At 40.6% G+C, this 18,638-nt stretch overlaps 2 protein-coding genes and 1 pseudogene across 3 annotated transcripts; 2 read left to right on the top strand and 1 right to left on the bottom strand.

Annotated features, from left to right (window-relative positions):
* Positions 1-2,792: 2,792 nt before the first annotated feature.
* On the top strand, positions 2,793-8,202 carry dhrs1 (dehydrogenase/reductase (SDR family) member 1). 2 transcript variants are annotated; one of them, XM_076162181.1, is made up of 9 exons: positions 2,793-2,957; positions 3,540-3,683; positions 4,627-4,770; positions 4,846-4,925; positions 5,156-5,288; positions 5,673-5,819; positions 5,899-5,956; positions 6,085-6,165; positions 7,494-8,202. In XM_076162181.1, the coding sequence occupies exons 2-9, from the start codon at positions 3,540-3,542 to the stop codon at positions 7,628-7,630; spliced, it is 924 nt and encodes a 307-aa protein (XP_076018296.1). In that variant the 5' UTR covers positions 2,793-2,957; the 3' UTR covers positions 7,631-8,202. The 2 variants fall into 2 exon arrangements, with proteins under 2 accessions (XP_076018296.1, XP_076018295.1); XM_076162180.1 differs by having other exon boundaries at positions 2,796-2,957; positions 3,535-3,683.
* Positions 8,203-8,945: 743 nt separating this feature from the next.
* On the top strand, positions 8,946-13,203 carry homeza (homeobox and leucine zipper encoding a). Its single transcript, XM_076162179.1, has 3 exons — positions 8,946-9,385; positions 10,107-10,197; positions 10,580-13,203. Exon 3 carries the CDS (start codon positions 10,604-10,606, stop codon positions 12,608-12,610), a length of 2,007 nt encoding a protein of 668 aa, XP_076018294.1. The 5' UTR covers positions 8,946-9,385; positions 10,107-10,197; positions 10,580-10,603; the 3' UTR covers positions 12,611-13,203.
* A 1,396-nt stretch (positions 13,204-14,599) lies between these two features.
* Positions 14,600-17,498, bottom strand: LOC143010010 (uncharacterized; annotated as a pseudogene).
* Positions 17,499-18,638: the final 1,140 nt, after the last annotated feature.

Raw genomic sequence — 18,638 nt, 5'->3', positions numbered from 1 at the left:
AGTGGGTAGAGCTTCCGCTTGGGAACCGGAGGGTTGCCGGCTCCCCCCTCTGCGAAGGGTGGTAATGTAATGTGAGTCGCTTTGGACAATCTGCTGCTGCTGGGAAAGAAGTTGTAATACTTGCAGCAATTTTTATTTGTCTGAAGCAAACACTGTGATAACGCAAATCACAGACCAATATACAGACGGACTTCACCCCTCCAGGCAAAATAAATAGCATTTCAGGTCACCGCACAGCTGCAATAGTGAGCAAAAGCTTTACTCGTGTGCCACCTCTGAGGTTTTAAAATATTAGAGTTGTATTTGTTTCCACAAGATAACACAAGCAAGTGAAGCAGCAGTTATTAAATAAATGATCAGTGCATCATTTGTGACTGAATGATGTTGGCCTTAGCAGTAGTCTGATGATTAGGAATATGACGATACTGGAACCCCCGACTGACTCTGCTCTTTACATTGGTCAGAAATCATGAAGTACAGGAAATGATTGAAATTGAGAAACGTGCATATTACACATCGTTATATTTCGTTGCCATATTGTAGTATACTGCCTTAGAAATAAATGATAAAGAAAATATCATGTGGCGACACTGACAAGACAACACTGGTGAGTTTATTTTTCATTGAAATGATCATGACATTAACACAGCTGCTATCTATAGTGAGATATAGTGTAATGTTTCTTTCTTCATTTTTTCCAAATGGTTTGAGGGCATTTATAAATGATTCACTAAATGTTGAATCAACTGATCTGGAGATAAGATTAAGAAGAGCTAATAAACCCATGTTGTCACGATGTTACGAAAAATATGGCAGGAGCTTTGGTTTTGTTACTGGAAGTGAAGATTATTTACTGCTTTTCGAAATTGTATTTGATAATGATTTACTAAATTTTTGCAATGTAGGTCATTAATGTGGTATCAAGAATCAGCAGAGGACTATGAGAAGACCCAATGAAAGCTAACTGCATACTGATTACGCTGACCTACATCTCAACAGGATTTACTGATAAATTAAACGACTGATAGGTGATTTGTTGAGGATTTACAGTGCAGGTACACTCAAAGTCACATCTCTGCAGTTATACGGCGGTTCCTGCAGTATTCTCAGGGCTTCATGCCCAAAACAACAAATGTATGGCCAAAATGTGTCTGGTCCAGTGGAGGCCTGTGTCATATGAGAGAGGGTTGGGATTAGTGTGCAGCAAATTTTGTTTAGAGGATGTTACTCTGATATTAGATGAGCTGAAGTAAAGCTGAAGTAAAAAACTTAAAAGTTTTAAAAAGTCTTTTTTAAAAAGTTTTTTTTAAAAAGTCTTAAAAGTTTAATCAAACAGAAAAAAAACACAAAATGTCATTATGTAATAATTATAGTAACGGTTACCAGAGGACATGTTTTTTACATTACTAACAAAGCAAAGTTAACACTGACCATATACAATACCATTCTTTCGGACAAGGTGACAAATAGAGGAGGAATGTGGAAATCTACAAATGGGAAAACTGCAATTAAGTTGTAAATAGTATATTTCCTATTAGCCCTCCTACATTTTTCTGGTATCCCTAAGGTGCTGTATCAATTAATAAAACCATAAGTTCAAGTGTTAGAAAGCATAAAGGAAAAACAGTATTTTGAGTTTATTAAGACGTTAAACCTGGCATTGGTAGGTCTTCATTAAATGATGAGGGCTAAGATAGAGGCGGCGATGTTAAGAATTATCTATTGGTTTCATCTCATCAAAGTATATTTATAATTTAATTATTTATTTATAGGTAGGTTTAAAGATTTGAGAAGTGAAAGGGAGATTCATGTAGTACTTGTAATTTCTAGCAAGATGTCAGTGTATTTATTATTATTGTTATTATTATAAGAGAGGAATTGATTGTAAAATAATTATTAAAGGCATTGTTATCCAAGGATAACGAGATTTCGAGAAAACAAAAAAATTCCCCAAAAAACTGCAATGCCATTACTGGAATCAACATCAACATTGTTATTGTCTTAAATCGAGGTTTGATGCAGGCTGACACCTTTATGCCTTGCAACAAAAATGTTTGCATATGTTTGTGTCATAGAAAGGAAAAAAATGTCTAGGGCTCTCGAGATCTTATTACCTAGGGGAAATAATTAATTATTGCCTTGATGCTTTATTGTTCTTGGGCTACACAAATAAATTTGACTTGGCTTGAATCAGAGAGCCACTGATGGAAAATCAGTGGTGAAAATGTGGTATGTTTTGAGGGGGAAAGGGGGAATTGTTGTGGAAATAATTTTTTAAAAAAGTTGGACATTTTGTTGCCATGAGTTTTGCTGCTTTTGTATATTCATATGAAACGTGACTAATATGACATAAATTTGGGATTTGTAATAAACTGGGCGTGAGCAAAAAATGTTTGAAATTCGAACCACATCGAAAGTACACCTACAAACACAAATCATTAGCTTTTTGGTGACGAACACATAGAGAAGAAAACATCAATTTGCGATATCCACCGACGTTGAACAAATAAGACACACTCGCTGTCCCGTGGTTGTTAGAGGGTGAGTAGATGCAGATGTGTGTTCATTCTCTTCAAACGCTCCGCTGTCGGTGACAACTCATTGTCTTGTCTTGTCTATGTTTGGAACAAGATTGTATCCGTGAGTCTCTCTCTCGACGTCTTCACTTTTGACGTTTGCGTCTGTTATTGAACGTTTTTTCCAAGTTGAAGCGAAACAGGAAGTGAAGAGACGTGAACTCGCTCATTCCACTTGTATACGCCCGTCCTATCGCGATAATACGGCGAAACGTAAACGGTGGAATGATTTCATGATTTGTAGTGTTTAGTGTTCAGTCACACGCCTTTGTCACCACAGATGCTTAAACGAGCCGCGACCTTTGGAGCAACATTACTCAAGTGTATCGTTACAGCTTTCTTCTGACCGCTCTACAGCTCATATTGTTTCTGTGGAATAAGGTGACGTATCTTTAGTTTCTAATGAAACGGAAACAAATTTCGAATTTGCAGATCCACTTGTTTTAGAAACTTTATGTGTCATGTTACATGCGAGTTGGTTTTCGGTGATTTACTTACTGTATTTATGTATTAATTTCGGATTGCAGTAGAAGTCTTGTTGTATTTGTGTCTATATTTATAAATCTGCACTATTAAGCAACTCTGAAATTATTGATTGTTGATTTATATCGCATTCGTTACATGAATCCGTAACCGCACATCATGTTTAAAAAGTGCCATGTCATGTTACGTAAAGCGCCTTGTTACGTAGATCATACTATCCTGCAGTGAACTATGGACTAGTTGGCGACAATGCAGACCTTTATATAGCTTGTATCTACTATTTGTTGATATCAACTGTTTACTTAAGATACACCTTAACTGAACTTACACGTCTACAATTGACCTTGCGCAATTCCTTTTGCCTTGCCAAAAAATGATAACAATGTGTGCGTGGGTGAGTGAGAAGAAGCCCCGATTGTTTTGTAATATTAAAGGAGAGCTCACATCTGTTCTTAAATTGTGTTGTCCTCTCCAGAGAAGATGTCTCTGTCTGGCTGGGTGTGTGTGGTGTCAGGCGCCTCCAGAGGCATCGGTAGGGGCATCGCTCTGCAGCTCTCTGAGGCAGGAGCCATCGTCTACATCACTGGCCGCCAGGAGAAAGCTCTGAAACAAACCGCAGCACAGGTGACACTTCTTCGCGGACCTTTTTTCTTTTCCTGACTAATTAGATTACCGAGACAGAAACGTAAAAATATCCCACTGATGCCCGCTTAAGCGATTAACACTGACTGCTGCAGTAATACCACATGTTGTCCACTAGATGGCGCAATGGGGGGAGGGGGCATTCTTCATCTTCTGTGTTTTTGCACTCTGCATACAATTTTGTACTTAATGTAGTAACATTTTTACACGCTTTTCTCCCACCATGTTAAGATCTAGGGAAGGTTCCACCGGTGACGTCACTATAGCCCACCGTCGACTAGTGCCACATATCACAAAACATGTCTTCTTGTCTTAAAGGGACAATGCACCGTTTACTGCTCTTGTCTCATTTTTCATGCTTATGTCACCCAATGTCTTAGATGAATGATATTCAATGAAACCATGTTACTCAAACCAAGAATTGTGTTTAAGGTCTTCTAGTTGGGTACACACTACATTAATTAACTACTAGTACATTTATTTTATATGGCTTTATTAATAATTACAAGCTTCCAATGAGACAATTAGTCCCATTGCTTTCTCTGTTCCTGCCTAGCAACTGCTTGTTACATAAAAAAATGGCCACCGGGTCAAACCTACTTGCTAGCTACAGTTAAAGTTGCATGAGTCGCACATTTCGATTGTTAAATGTGACATATGACGCTTTGTCACTTTTCAAGTCACCAGTTTGTTTCATAGCTGTAACACAAATGCTAGTTTGTAGTGAGCTAGGAATGCTGGCAACGTAGCTTGGCTATGTGAAACAGCTGTAACGTCATTAGTTGCCCAGATGGCCGCTCCATTACCAAGTTCAGCTGTCCAAACTAAGACAGTGATTGAACGTTGAACGCTACACTAATAGAAACTGGATGGATGTTTATGTGAATCATACTGTAGCTCAACTTAGTCTGTGTCCTTAATACAGGTCAAAGAGAGGGGTGGGAGCTGTATGCCAGTTATCTGCGATTCTACAAAAGAAGAGGACATCGAAGAGTTGTTTGACAGGATCAAACGTGAACAGAACGGCAGGCTGGATATCCTCGTAAACAATGCCTACGCTGGAGTACAGGTAAGTGTCGCTTTTTCTTTTTTCATTTTCTGTTCTCCTGTGTCTACATGTACTAACTGTTTACTGTTGTCCCAGGATATCTTTGAGAACACGGGGAAGAAGTTCTGGGAAACGGATCCGGCCATTTGGGATACCATCAACAACACAGGCCTCAGGTAGTGTCTGTGCTTAGTCATGTCTGATTAGTCACCAGCAGCTGGTGGCTTTGTCACTTCCTATTATTTAGCATCTGTTGTTTTTCTCCTTTGGAATGACAAATGGGGGAGAGCAACGTGCAGTTTCAATCCAGTTTCCATATACACAGCACATTGTCACTAATGTACAATGATTGCTTGAAATCCACATAAACTATTTTAACCTCTGTTATGTTTTCTTTATGTCTCAGGGGCCACTATTTCTTCTCCGTTTATGCATCGCGGCTGATGGTGGAGCAGGGTCGAGGTTTGATCGTCACCATTTCATCCATGGGAGGGCTCCGATATCTCTTCAATGTGCCATATGGGGTTGGCAAAGCTGCAGTAAGGTTGTGCCCATGAAGTCCTGGTTCCAGAGTTCACTTTTATGGATTCACAGACTTTGACATGTGTCCATAAGTTCACCTGGGTTCAGGGCTCTAACACTGGAACTCCACATGGAATTGTTTTAGCCTTTTTTGCACCTTTTCTACAATTGGGAATTACCCATAATTCAAAGCTTTTCTTTCAATAGAAGTGGGGATCAATTTTGAAATGATTTATGATATGATAAGCAAGGTTATCATCAAACAACATAACAAAGAATACAACGGCTTTGATGACAAAGTTATCAACAAAATCTGAATTGCGCAGACTTATGCACTTTATAATTACATCTGACCTAATAGAACTGTCTGTTATGTACTCTATGTTGTGTTTGCTTTGCAGTGTGACAGGCTGGCAGCAGACATGGGTATTGAACTGAAAAGCAGAGGGGTGGCTTCAGTTAGCCTGTGGCCTGGAGCCGTACAGACAGAGCTAATTACCAAGTTCCAAGAACAGGAAAACGAACCAAACCACGCTTTCGTTTCTATGGTAAACTATAATAAAAACAGATCCTTACAGTAATTAATAGATGAGTTTGAATGATTACTCTTTATCTCCATTTCCTCAGTTTGCCAATGCAGAAACCACAGAGCTGAGTGGGAAGTGCATTGTCAGTCTGGCAAAAGGTAAGATCATGAGATACTCACCTCACAGTCAGATTGATTAATTATAATAACATGAACATTTCAGCTAAAAGGGCTTTATAGAAACTAATGTTTGAGTAACTTTACAGTGAATTCTCTCTGTTTCACAGATAAAAATCTGATGTCACTGACTGGGAAGGTTTTAATGAACTGTGACTTGGCAAGACGTTATGGGCTAAAAGACGTTGATGGTAAATATCTACTTGTCCTACTTTGTCCTGTTTACAATTTGTGTGAGATTTCAACCTGGAATGATTTTTACATTTATTTTTTGAATTTAAAAAAATATTTAAAGAAATTTAAATGTAAAGAAATTTTAATTAAAATTGTGAAAGTTTTTAAATACAAAACGATATTTCTGGGTATGTTTACCATCTTCAGTATTTGCTGTTGTTATTTAATAACAATAATTGTGAATTGGCATGTTGTTGCCCTCTTCAGTGTAGATGTGTCACTTGGTGGGTCAGCCTTGCACTTTTTTATTCAAAATAATGTCATCTAATAAACAACGTGACAACAGTTATGTCATCTAAACTAAGGAACTATAACAGCAATGTCATCTAAAGTAACAAACGTTTACTAAATCTAGTTCCTTTGGGCAGGAGGACTAAGCACACTAAGCAATCCAGCATCTAGACCCAAATTACTTTACCACCTATGAACTATTAAACTTAAACTTTTTTCTTCTCAAATTGGGCCCCTGGCATTACTTTAGTTCCACTGGGGTCTAGCAACATCTCAACCACTCTCCCCATTACCCTTTCACTCAAACAGGTTGTTTCAGCCAATCACATTGGTTTAAGAGGCTCGGTCCAATAATCCATGTCCCGCCTTCATTCCTCTGCTGGCCTGATCTGTATTTCTCATGTTCTTACTTCATACTTCCATTCAGATTTTTGACAATGCACGTGACAAGCACTGTTTGCCAGGTTTACCCAAGAAGTGACACATTTATAGGGATGAAGGCAACGTGCCACTACAATTATCAGTCGAAGAACTGAGCTAAATTAGTCCCCTAGTCATCTGAGAAAAGAAAGAAATCGCATCCATGCAGACGGATTGCAAATTCGAGAGAACGGTTTACAAATCCATGCGCACATATTTGCTATAAGTGTGCTTTCCAGCAGCAAGAGCATCCACCAAGTATCCACATAGCACAAAAACTAACCTTAAAATGGATAAATTGCTTTTCTGTAGAATAACATCGTGTGAGTGTATTTATTGCAAATCCAAGGCATAGATTTTTTTTCTCAGATGACCCTAAATGACCCTCTGTATAAATTTGACCTATTGTTGCTCTTATTTATGTTAGACCACTTTTTTTTAATAAAAATTCTAATTTTTTCAAATCAGTTTTATATGTTATTCTTGGATTTATTTGTTAATCATTTAGTGCTTGCTACGTTTTAGTTTTCCTGACTTTTATCTCTGTATTCCCTGTTTTCATGACTGCTCTTGTGCAAAGTGGTACTTTATAGGAGTGTCATCATTCTGATTGTTGTTGACCATCTACTTCCAGGGCGTACTGTGACTGACTACACTTCTTTCAAGTTTCTCCTGACCCGGGTGCCGTACCTCTCCTGGCTCTCCCCTTTTGTTCCGTCATTCCTACGGGTGCCACACTTTGTGCTCACTCTTGCATCAGGCAAATTCTAAATATTTGTAATATCATAATTGAGGTGTGTATGAGGTACAGTATGTCTGCTAACTGTTCAACCTAAGCCTCAACCTGTACCAGCCTTTTCCAGTGGTTTTGGATCATATTAATCATTAATGGGTCTACATCTCCAAACAAGGCATAACAATTTTAAAAGGCCTACATATATGTGAAGGAGTATTACTTAAATTTTATATACACTTTTTACTTGAATTCAATCGTCCAGATGTAAATATGAAGGATCAGGTGTGCTGCAGCTGGTTAATATGAAGGATGTGCCACTATATTTGTACTTTAACATTGACACTAATGTAGAGTGGGAGTTAATTATGACCATATGTATTGTATTTTCTCAAGAAGTACCCAGAATCTTGACTATGCAAATCCCTTTCAATAAATAGTAAAACAAATTTGTGGCGTATCGATTATTTGTAGCTGTTCATGCTGTGCAAAATATTGATATTGCATAAGATGTGCAAAAAACTGTTCACATATTTTTGTCAGTTTCCTCAAAAGTAAAGCACCAATCTTAGAGAAAGTAATCCGGTATATTTGTCCCAAAATAACAATAGGAAAACAGCCTAAGCCTTAGGACAGAGGCTTTTGTTTATGTACCCTTAAGTAAAGTAAAGGGGCTAAAAACTCATTTTATAAACAATATCCACACTAAAACAAACATAGTCCGTTATGTTCTTTACTGTATCATAAAAGCAATGAAATACTTTTGGATTGACGGCGGGGGGCCTCTGGGAGAACGAGGGAAACGCAAGTCCAGGAAATGCACACCGCTTGTGTCCTTCAAATTCTTTCAAATGAAGGCTACATTTCTCAGGCACATTCGAAGGATCCTTCTAAATGGGACAGCCTAGTTGTGCAACTATGATGTAAGCGGCCTTCAGATGATGCATCCCATAAAAGGAGGCTGCCGACTCCTAATCCTTTCTGTGCGGAGTGTCCAAGATAGTTACCACAATGTTACACTAGATAAATGTAGGTTGTTGGACTTGGTGGAGGTATGGACTTTAAAGAGCCTGTCTAGTTTTGCGTTTGTTTGTTTGTACAATGTCTATTAAATGGCTTTGTATAGATACACAAGTCTACTCTGCTCTTAGAAAAGTACTACCAAGAATCGTGTTGTTCCATGGCTGCTGTGATTGGGTCTGTGGCCCTGATGCGGGGTCAGCGCTGGGTGGTTCAACGTGTTTGGGAGCCCCCGCATTAGCCCACCGCCTGGCATTCATTATACAGGCACCTCCTCCCTCCAATCCCCGGCCTGCTCCGCCGGACCGGCACACCCACTCTCCGTCACTGAGGAGTCAGTGCGGCCTGCAGGGCTTCCTGGTCCTCAGCTCCGCCTAGCCTCGATCTGACCGGACAGGGGGGAAACACTTCTCAGTTTCAGAACAAAAGCAACGACGGACGTACCGAAGAGGACGAAGTAACGACGAGCCAAGTTCACAGCTAAACCTCCCGGATTACATATTTGTGTCCGCTATAACGGATATCGACCGACGGCTTCAACTCTTACGAAAGGCGACAAAGTTGGTGGCTTCGCATCTTTGTATCCCGACGATAATCCGCCGAGGTGCTGATAAATAAGACAAGGGTCAAACAGGCAGACAGACGGCATTGTCTCCCTGGTCTTCCCAAAACTTCGCCCATAAAAGCCGGGCTGGCAGAAGGGGACTCCGGCTTTCTTTTGTTTCCTGTCGCCCGATCGGAGCTCGGGGATAAAGGGCTGTTTCGCATTTTCGGTAAGTTTATTTTTGTGTTTCGGTGAAGCGTGGCTGGAGACGGAGTGCGCCTGTGCGGTGTGGAGCCTTTTAGTTGGTACGCCATAAAGGGGGACACACTGGACGGCTATTGTCACTGGCACCGTGGGCAACTTTTCAGCCTTTTGTTGAAGTACCACGGATTAAAGCGATAAACTCCCGTGACTTATCAAAGTAAAAACAAATTGAAGAGTGGACCGCGTGTGATCGCCCTCTCGTTGTTATCAGTATGCTGTGTTTGGCTATAAAAACATTGAGAAGTACTACCTAATGGCTCGCTTAACGTGTTTTCCTTGCGTGGCCCGGACGACCTAAATCGTCGGCCATGGCGTAATCTCCTCACTGAATGCGCAACATTTCCTCTGCTGTCCCGCAGTAAATATAGCTCCTCAAACACGAAGACAGTTATTTGTAAAGCTCTCGCTTTGCATAAACAGTTATACTACCAATTCGGATGATTTAAGTAGTGGCTGAGATAAAGCAGAGCTATAAATGGGTACTCTGGTCTAAAAGTAGATTTGGAAACACATTTGTAGTATTTCCCTAATAACTTAAAACTTCACGTTTGAGCAATTCCACACCTGTTGCATAACAAATAACTCGTATTATATCCACAATATAGTTATCTTGTTTTAATGAGGAGTGGTCCACTTTTGATAAAGTGTGTTGTGTGTGACTAACAGGCTGTTTCATCCATCTACAGGTTTCTGTTGGGGTGTCCTTCTTGGTCAAGAGGCTACACTTATCTTACGAGACTGAGAACTTGGAAGTGGAACAAAGCCGACTGGGAAAGGGTGAGAAAGTAGACTGATGGAGTTTCTTGCAGACCCCCCACCCCCCATTACCATGCTCCCACCCTTTACCACCCACTCCCCCACTCCCACAAAACAAGTCAGTCGCTTTGGGGGAGGGGGACTCAATCTGGACAGGGTATACGACTGGTTTCATTGCGGGGTTCAGAATAAAGAGCGAAAAGTGGGGGAGGGGGAAACAGCTGTTAAAGAATGGATTCAAAATAGTTGAGAAAGTTCTGAAAACACCTTAGTTGTGGATGAGCCTTTCTTAATCCAGATCCCTCTGCCCCCGCTACAGTGATTTTGATATGCAAATTTAAACATGGCTGTTAAAATGGGCAAAAACAACTAAAGCAACTGTTTCTTTTTGTTTCTTTTCTAGGTAAGACTACCTTTAATATCCCAGATGGCATCTTACAGTGAACACAATGGAAGAACTGGACTAAAAGTGGGCAAGAAGGAGCCTTTGGAAGGCAAAGTGACAAAGACAGAATGTGAAGAACAGCGTGCACCTCAGCGCTCCTCCAAGGATGTCCGCCACACCGTCACCACAACTGATAGCAATTCAGGCACAGCGAGCTTTACCACCAACAACAACTCTGTCGTGTGTCTGCCTCTAGTGTCCGAGGGACTGAAATTGGTGTGGACACAGTCTGATCAAACTCGCGAACTTGATTCCATCCCAGAACTGGTTCAAGCATTTAACTTGTTCCCGTACCCGACTTCCCGTGAGGTTAATGTCCTGGCGCGAATATGTGCATTGCCCTTGGACAAGGTTAAAGTATGGTTTATGGTGCAGAGGATCAAGTATGGCATCAGCTGGTCTTCGGAAGAGATAGAGGAGACGCGGCGAAAGTTGGCGATGCCTGCAATCTCCGCTGACTGTACAGAAACAAAGGAGGAGGCCAAGATAAAGAGCATAAGTGGAAGTTGTGAGGAATTGGTAATAGATGATGAGGATGGTGATCAGGCAGAGGGCGCTCTTTCCAGCTTGGTTCCCCAGAAGAAAAAGCCAAAGTATGAGTCACCAGATTCCTACAAACCAGCGAAACCCTTTGCCCCGTGCTTCAGCTCTACTCTACCACCCCCTGAGGATTCATACTACTACCGCCCCCCAGTGGAGACGCCTGCAAAAACCACCACCGAGGTCTCACTTGACCTTTCAGAGTCTTCAAATACTCAACAACAGCGTCGTCATGGGCGCTACAAAAAATCAAAAGTTCAGCTTGCCGCCCTTCGTAGCAGCTTTTTGAGGGAGAACTGGCCTGCAGAGGCAGAACTGAGGCGCTTGCAGGACGAAACAGGGCTTAGCCGCAACGACATCCGTAAATGGTTTAGCGACAGCCGTTACCAGCTCAGGGTTGGCAGAGGAACCCTTGCTGCAGCACAGAACTATTCGCACCACATTGCGGCTGCAAGTAAAGATGACCAACAAAGTCAGCCTCTACCACTGATTTCTCAAAAGACTCATCAGCTAAACGGCGTGAAGGTTCAAGAGGTAGCTCGTACCAATGGGATTAAAACTACACATTTCTTTCAGGCCTTCTTGACAAACACCCTAGAAGCTTTTGGAGAAAAGCTACGAGAAGAAGACACTCCAGTGTGTGAACCTGCAGCGGAGAATTCTGATACTGCGGAGAGTGTGAAAGACGAGGAACAAAATGAAGAACAACCCTTAGAGCTGACCAAGTCCAGCCAGATTGAGCCAGATGTTCCACAGCAGCCACCATTGAAGTCCTCACCTTGGTCTTCCCCCTCTGGCAGCCCGCCCCAGACAGCTTCACCTAATAAACAACTTTCGGAGTGCGTCAGCACATCAAAGAAGTCGGCCCTCTCACCCAAAGCCACTTCCTCACAAACACACACGCGCCTCTCAGGGAACACCCCATCCAATTCCCCCTCCCTCACTCCCGCTGGGAGACCACGGAAGACGAAGGAGCAGCTGGATGTGCTAAAGCAGCACTTCTTACGCTGCCAGTGGCCGAAGAGCGAAGAGTACACTGAACTTGTTAAGCTTACAGGTTTACCCCGTGCAGATGTTATTCAGTGGTTTGGGGACACGCGTTATGCTGTTAAAAATGGTCAGCTGCGCTGGGTGAAGGGGGTTCGTGAACAGTTCTTGGCTGAACTTGCTAACCAGCAAAGTAGCAGTGGTTTAACTAATGGAAATGGCTCTGGGGCAACTTCTCGGGGTGGGGGCAGTCGCAGAAGAAAACTTCAAGCAAACGGAACAAGTGCAGATACCCCCGATGTCCAACCGCTGGTAACTTATTACCATTCAACCGGCCCGCTGCATGAAAAAGACCTTGACTTCTTATGCAAGAAGTCAAAAATGAGCTACCAGCAAGTGCGCGATTGGTTTGCAGCTCAGGACATTAAAGAGACTGACCAAGAAGCCAATGTTACAGAGTGAATAAGACACTGGAACCAGAGATCATCAGAGAACACAAAAGACATTTTTGGAAGCGGGTGGAGTGCTCCTTTTGTCCTTCACATGGCAACAAGCATAGTTATTTTGGTTAGAATTGCTTTAATTGGTTTGTGACATCCAGTCTTCCTGGTACAGGCCTAAAATCAGGTTTGTTTTTCTATATATGCTGCATTTCCTGCTTATCCTAATATAATTGGACTTGGAATATAAGTTTGCTGCCTGTGTATCTGTAAATAGGACGGTAATCTGTACATCCTTTACACTGGTCTACTATATTACTGTCTTACTGTGTTTAGATTATCACTACTGCAGATTTCCTAGTATGTTTTTGTAGAGATATAATTTAAACTGGCTGTACATTTGGTACTTCATTATAGCAGACAGGAACCTGCTCAGAAAACTGCTTATATTGATTAATCTGTTGACTGATCACTGTGTTTAATCATTCCTTTACAGCCAATAATTCCTTTTCAAGAGAAGCACACTGGACACGTACACTTTAAATTGACATGTTGCACTTTGGTTTTAGAGCCTGCTGCCGTTTTGCTCATTAAATACAGTTCTTTTTGCAAAAATTGAATACCTTAGTAGAGTGTCTTTTTTTGATCCCATGATATCAAATCCAATTACTTGGTACAATCATGAAATGCCATTACAACTGATTCCAAGGTTATAATTGCAATTTCTTTAAACACATTCTGATTTATGATATGCAGTAATACTTTACTTTATCTATATCCTTAATAGTTAAATATGTAAATATTAAAACAGCAACAACATCTTAACTCTGAAATTAAGTTGAAAACTTAATTTTCACTTCATTCTCTATTCAGTTTGAGTTTTTTCAGCCTTACTTCGCAGAGGGGGGAGCAATTGAGGGTATGGTGCCTTGCTCCGGTTCGAGCCCCTGCGGAGGTGCCCCTGAGCAAGGCACCGAACCCTCAATTGCTCCCCCCTCTGCGAAGGGTGGTAATGTAATGTAAGTCGCTTTGGATAAAAGCGTCTACCAAATGATGGTAATGTAATGTTACTAATGGATGTTATCCATTCATATTTCTCTCAAAGTGATGAATTTAGACAAGTTAGTATGAATGTGACCCCACCTGCAACTAGTACTAGATATTTCAGTTTGACTCATTCATGGATGGGTTCATAGATTTATCAAACGTGTTCATGCACTGCTTTGTTTGTGAAGAAACAAGGCATAATAGTTGTGACGCTACAGGGTGGAAGTGGTTTATTAAGTATCAAATACTCAGTCATCTAAGTGTTTGGAACAAACTGATCATATGGAATTGGAGAAGCCAATTAATTATTGGTTTGCTTCCCTTTGATTGAAATCTATTCTGGTTGAATTAAAGCGGACTGGAATCACTCTTGATGGTGAAACTGCAAACCTTTTTAAGAGCCTTCTTGGGGCATCACTTTAAGGCTCCGTGTTAAGATTGTTACACAGGTTGGAAGACCAAAAACAAAGCTGGGCAGTAGTACTATTTGTGGAACAGCCATAAAACATTAATGCAAGTATGGTTTGTGGAAAAGTGAGTTAGTGGTGTCCTGTGTTCAACTGGAGATCTTTCAAATTACAGTTACACATAGTTCTGATGTAAAAATGAAAACAATAACGCATGTTAAATTATACTTACTGCAAACCTGTTAAATGTTTACCTTCATAACTGCAGTTTGTGATAAATCCAGTTGATTCCGGTTGCAATATTTGATGTATTATGATTTAATGTAAAAATCAAACAAAGTTTCAATTAAGTCAGTTTATTAAGCAGTTATATACGACACATCCACATTACAAACTAAAGATCATATGGCAGTTCAATCACTCAATACACTGAAAACAATGTGCGACATTATATCCATATAGGCAACACCATAAAACTCGAAAATCAAAACCATTCAAACTAGTATCAACCGTGTGTGTGCAACAACTACATAATGGCCTGGGTGGCCACTCATCAGCTAGAATGTGAAAACACTGGAAGGAGTCCTCTGCTGAATTCTAAGATCAGGGGAAATGGACAAAAAGTAACAAAAGACTCATCAAATCAAAATGTCAAACAGCAGAGGTTTTATTAAATAATGTCTTACCTTGTAGGAGTGTTAAAGAATGTGGGTGTTCCTTTTTGAAACAGGAGGACAAAACCCATTATGAAATTTGATGCATCTGGAGTGATTAAGTGAAGGTAAGCATGATAACGGGCCTAAAAAGATTCCTATCTGCAACCGCACTTACTGATTCCATGATCAGGAATAGAGCTGCGACTGGAAACAGATGTAGCTGATCCAGGAGTCTGACAAGAACAGGGTGGCAAAATGCTTCATTCTTTTCATACGATAAATGCAAAAATTAAGTTTCTGTTCTAAAAGGCTACGTTAATATTAAACATTGACCTAACATTAATACACACAATGTGTAAAATCCCGAGAAGAGTGAGACACACTACTATTTTGTATAGTATATACCATTGTTTTAGACACTAATATGCTTCAAACTCTGAGGCAGCGGTTTGAGGAAGACCCTTTCCTATTTCAAAGGTCTATATATAGGAATCTTCCGATTGGCCTACACAGAGCCCTGACCTGAACCGCATCACTGTAGCACCTTTGAAATTAATTGGGACACCAGCCTCACTGATGATACAGGGGCTTATACAGTATGTATGTCTAAAAACAACCTGGATTGAGTAGGATGACTTACTACGAGGGAGGCAAGACTGCGTACTCTGTCTCTGATCCACCCATGGGACCCAGCTGAGCCTGTGTGACTGAGCCACAAACAGAATGCAAAATGTTTGAGCCAAATGTTTTCTCATGCTCCACAGCTTCAGTTATTGGATGAAGACGCATGCAAAGACTGAAATCCACTTCCATATCTCACTGTACCTTATATTGTGTGATCGGGGCGTAACTTGTAAATAAAAACATGCAGATACAGGTAAGTTTATAATCACCACAAACATGAACAAAGTATGTAATGCACACAAATGAACACCACTACAAGTCACCTTCACTAGGGCTTACCTGGTGAGGTGACGGCCACAGGGAGTGACAGCCTCCGAGTGCTATATGAGCAGAAATTAATTATAATAATGGCATAATCTAAAATGAACTCAAGATTTGTAAAGTTTGTAACATATGATATGAAAATACAAGTTGGTCTTCACCCATCTGTGTAGAATTGTCCTGGTGAAACCTGTGAAAAACATGAAGTTACAGGTTTCATTTGATGGACATTTTGATTTCCAGCATCTGTATTGCATAAACGTTGTTAACATCAGCTTGTGGAAGACTTACCCTTCTCTGAGAAAGAGGCTTCTTTAATTCAGCGTTCTCTCGTTTCAGCTCCAAAATGTGCTTCTTAAATTCGGTGTTTTCTCTTTTAAGCTCCGACAGTTGCCTTTTGAGGACAGACGTGAGTAGAATCAAGTTGTACTCGGCAGCGAGAGGCGACACGGTTAAAAATGACCGAAATCACCTGTAACACTGGTCGGTGAACTCCTTCAGATGCCTTTCCAATTCCACACACTTGTGCTTGAAGTGAGCTGTGACTCTCTCTGTCTGTGCCCGCTGGAAGAGTGCAATCTGGGGAACACCAAGACCCAAACTGTGGCTGACTCCATGACATTGATAAACTGACAAGAAGACCACTCTGCGTCATTGCCCGCCTTTTTTGACTTGAGGGAGTCATGCTTCCCTTTGAGTAAAGCATGGGAGGGTCACATTGTCCCTCCAGATCCTGCCATCCTCCATGTGCCTCAGCCTACCAGTGCCAGTCAAAATTCAGAGATGTCCCCTATCTTTGCTCATTAAACTCCCAAGTAAACCCCAGAGGTCCAGAGTCCAGATTGAAAACAAAAGGTAATCGGGTTTTGTCCGGCCTGTGTCTTTTGTGTTAACATCTGTCTTATATATACATGTCATCCCTTTGTGCGAGTCTACTTGTTCTTTTATTTTTAAAACTATGCTGTGTCATAACTGTGTTGCTCTCCTTTGTATAATGCTGATCATTGAAATTTCCCTGTGTGTTTTGTTCTTTTCCTCCTTGGAAAGCATTTCCTGCACCTTGCTAAAAAAATTGTTATATAAAGAAACCTTTTAACTGAGGCAATTTCTTGCTGAATGAGAATAGACTGCTCTGACATTTAACCTAAAAGTTGTTTTTATATTTTCCTGTATAATAGCATCTCTTAATGTCTCTGCAATTTATCTACTCCACTTGGCCATTCAAGGAGAATAAATCCCTCTCTCTTTTACCTCTCCTGATGCCTCCTCCATTTTCCAGGTTTTTAAGGTGCCTTGTTCCTGTCCTTTTACACAGTTTTGGCTGGTTGGGACCCTTTGTCAGGCCTGTAAAGCCACAGTATGTGATTTTGGGACTGTACAAATTAGTGTGACTAGAACTGACTGAGTGATGAGAGCTGAGTGAGTGACGAGTGCTGTACCCAAACCTGAGTGTTGCGCTCCAGCTGAGACTGGATCAACTTCACAGGGTCCTTGAAAAACATTTTCTCCTGAAGTTTCATCTAAAAAAACACAAAGATTGAGTCAACTATGTTACTATAACTATGTATAAGAAGATGTTAATTCACTGTGTTATCATAATGTACAGCTTATATGCTCATTACCTCGTCAGTGATGGGCAGATAACTGCAGGTGGATCCACAGATGTTGCACTGCTCTGTGGGGGAAAAAAGCTAAATATCAATAAAGACCCCAAACAACTAACTGATAAGTATGCTCTATATTTAACTGTCATACCAGAGGTGATGCATGCATCACAGCAGATGTGGCCACAGCTGGAGACAGCAAACTTGGCCCCACTCCTTCTGAAGCACCAGTTACAGTGGAACCAGTCCATTTCAAGTCTGTCTCGCTTCTTCTGGAAATGGACATATAAAGGACAAGTACAAGTTGACTACGAAATTAGAAAGCTGCAAATGAGCTGCAAAAGGTCTCCCAGGCTTCCTGCCAAACATATGTAGGCTACTGACTTTTAGGAAATATACAACCAAATCTATTTTTTTGTAAGTTGAAGCATTTGGGATATTTGGCGTTCACTTACAAGAAAGAAATAATGACTCACTTTTCTTTGTGTTCCATTTTTTCCTCCAATATCTCCAAGATGTTAAATATAAATTGGTGTTGAATTTTGTAAAACACTTTAATTTATTTGTCTGGTTTACTGTCACATCTAAACATAAAGATGGCTTGGCTAATTATTAATTCAAAACGTGTTCATACTCACACGTTTCCAGAGCGGTAACGCTAATGCTTTTCTCAAACTATGCTAGCAGGACAGAAACCAGTTCTTTAGCTCGATAAAAACTGACGTGAGCGCACATTAGCAACTCCTGTGATTAGTTAAGATATCAACTCAAGTTATAGGGCAGGTTTTAACATTTTCGTTCCAATATTAACGTAATAATTGTCGACATTACCTGTGTCTTACTTTATTTTTCGGATTCGCCGTTTGCGCGCAAATACCAAATCCCGCCTTCTCCTTTGATTGGCTGAGGGGCTACTGACGTCACCTTTGGTGCGCCGGCATTTTACCCCCCAACTGTCAGTCAAAGGTGCTGATGGAGGCTGTACACCTCAGCTTTACCAACCCGAACACTGGGATTTAATTATATATATATATATATATATATATTTATACATTTGATTAATGGCTACTTCACACTGTTTCTTCAAATAATTTTACTCTATATTTGTACCATTTATATTTACATGTTCAGTCAAATAAGTAGTCCATAAAATGACAAGTAAAATTTGTGCTTTTACAGGATATATGGCCATATAGGTATTCAATACCATTGTTGCTTTAATCTAATTTACTCATCACTTTCCTGTTCTCAGGCAAGATGTATGGATTGAAAACTCATTTAGTTTACATCTTACAGACTATACCCAATGCAATTTAATGTCTTTATAAGTGGTTTATTTGCAGCACTTTTTCGTGAACCGATTTTAAAATGGAAGACGCTCAGAAGCTCCT

Source organism: Genypterus blacodes, unplaced genomic scaffold (assembly GCF_046128005.1).
Source record: "Genypterus blacodes isolate CSIRO-AG114 ecotype Tasmania unplaced genomic scaffold, CSIRO-AGI_Gbla_v1 ptg000120l_1, whole genome shotgun sequence".
In the NCBI taxonomy this organism is placed as follows: domain Eukaryota; kingdom Metazoa; phylum Chordata; class Actinopteri; order Ophidiiformes; family Ophidiidae; genus Genypterus; species Genypterus blacodes.
Note: the sequence above shows the minus strand (reverse complement) of the source record. Positions and strands in the feature narration are given on the sequence as shown.

Excerpts from the sequence above, each read along its gene's own strand:
- homeza (XM_076162179.1), top strand. The coding sequence starts at position 10,604 with ATGGCATCTTACAGTGAACACAATGGAAGAACTGGACTAAAAGTGGGC.
- dhrs1 (XM_076162181.1), top strand. The coding sequence starts at position 3,540 with ATGTCTCTGTCTGGCTGGGTGTGTGTGGTGTCAGGCGCCTCCAGAGGC. Across the intron at positions 5,289-5,672 it reads ATGGGGTTGGCAAAGCTGCA|TGTGACAGGCTGGCAGCAGA; the intron begins GTAAGGTTGTGC and ends TTTGCTTTGCAG. Across the intron at positions 5,820-5,898 it reads ACCACGCTTTCGTTTCTATG|TTTGCCAATGCAGAAACCAC; the intron begins GTAAACTATAAT and ends CCATTTCCTCAG.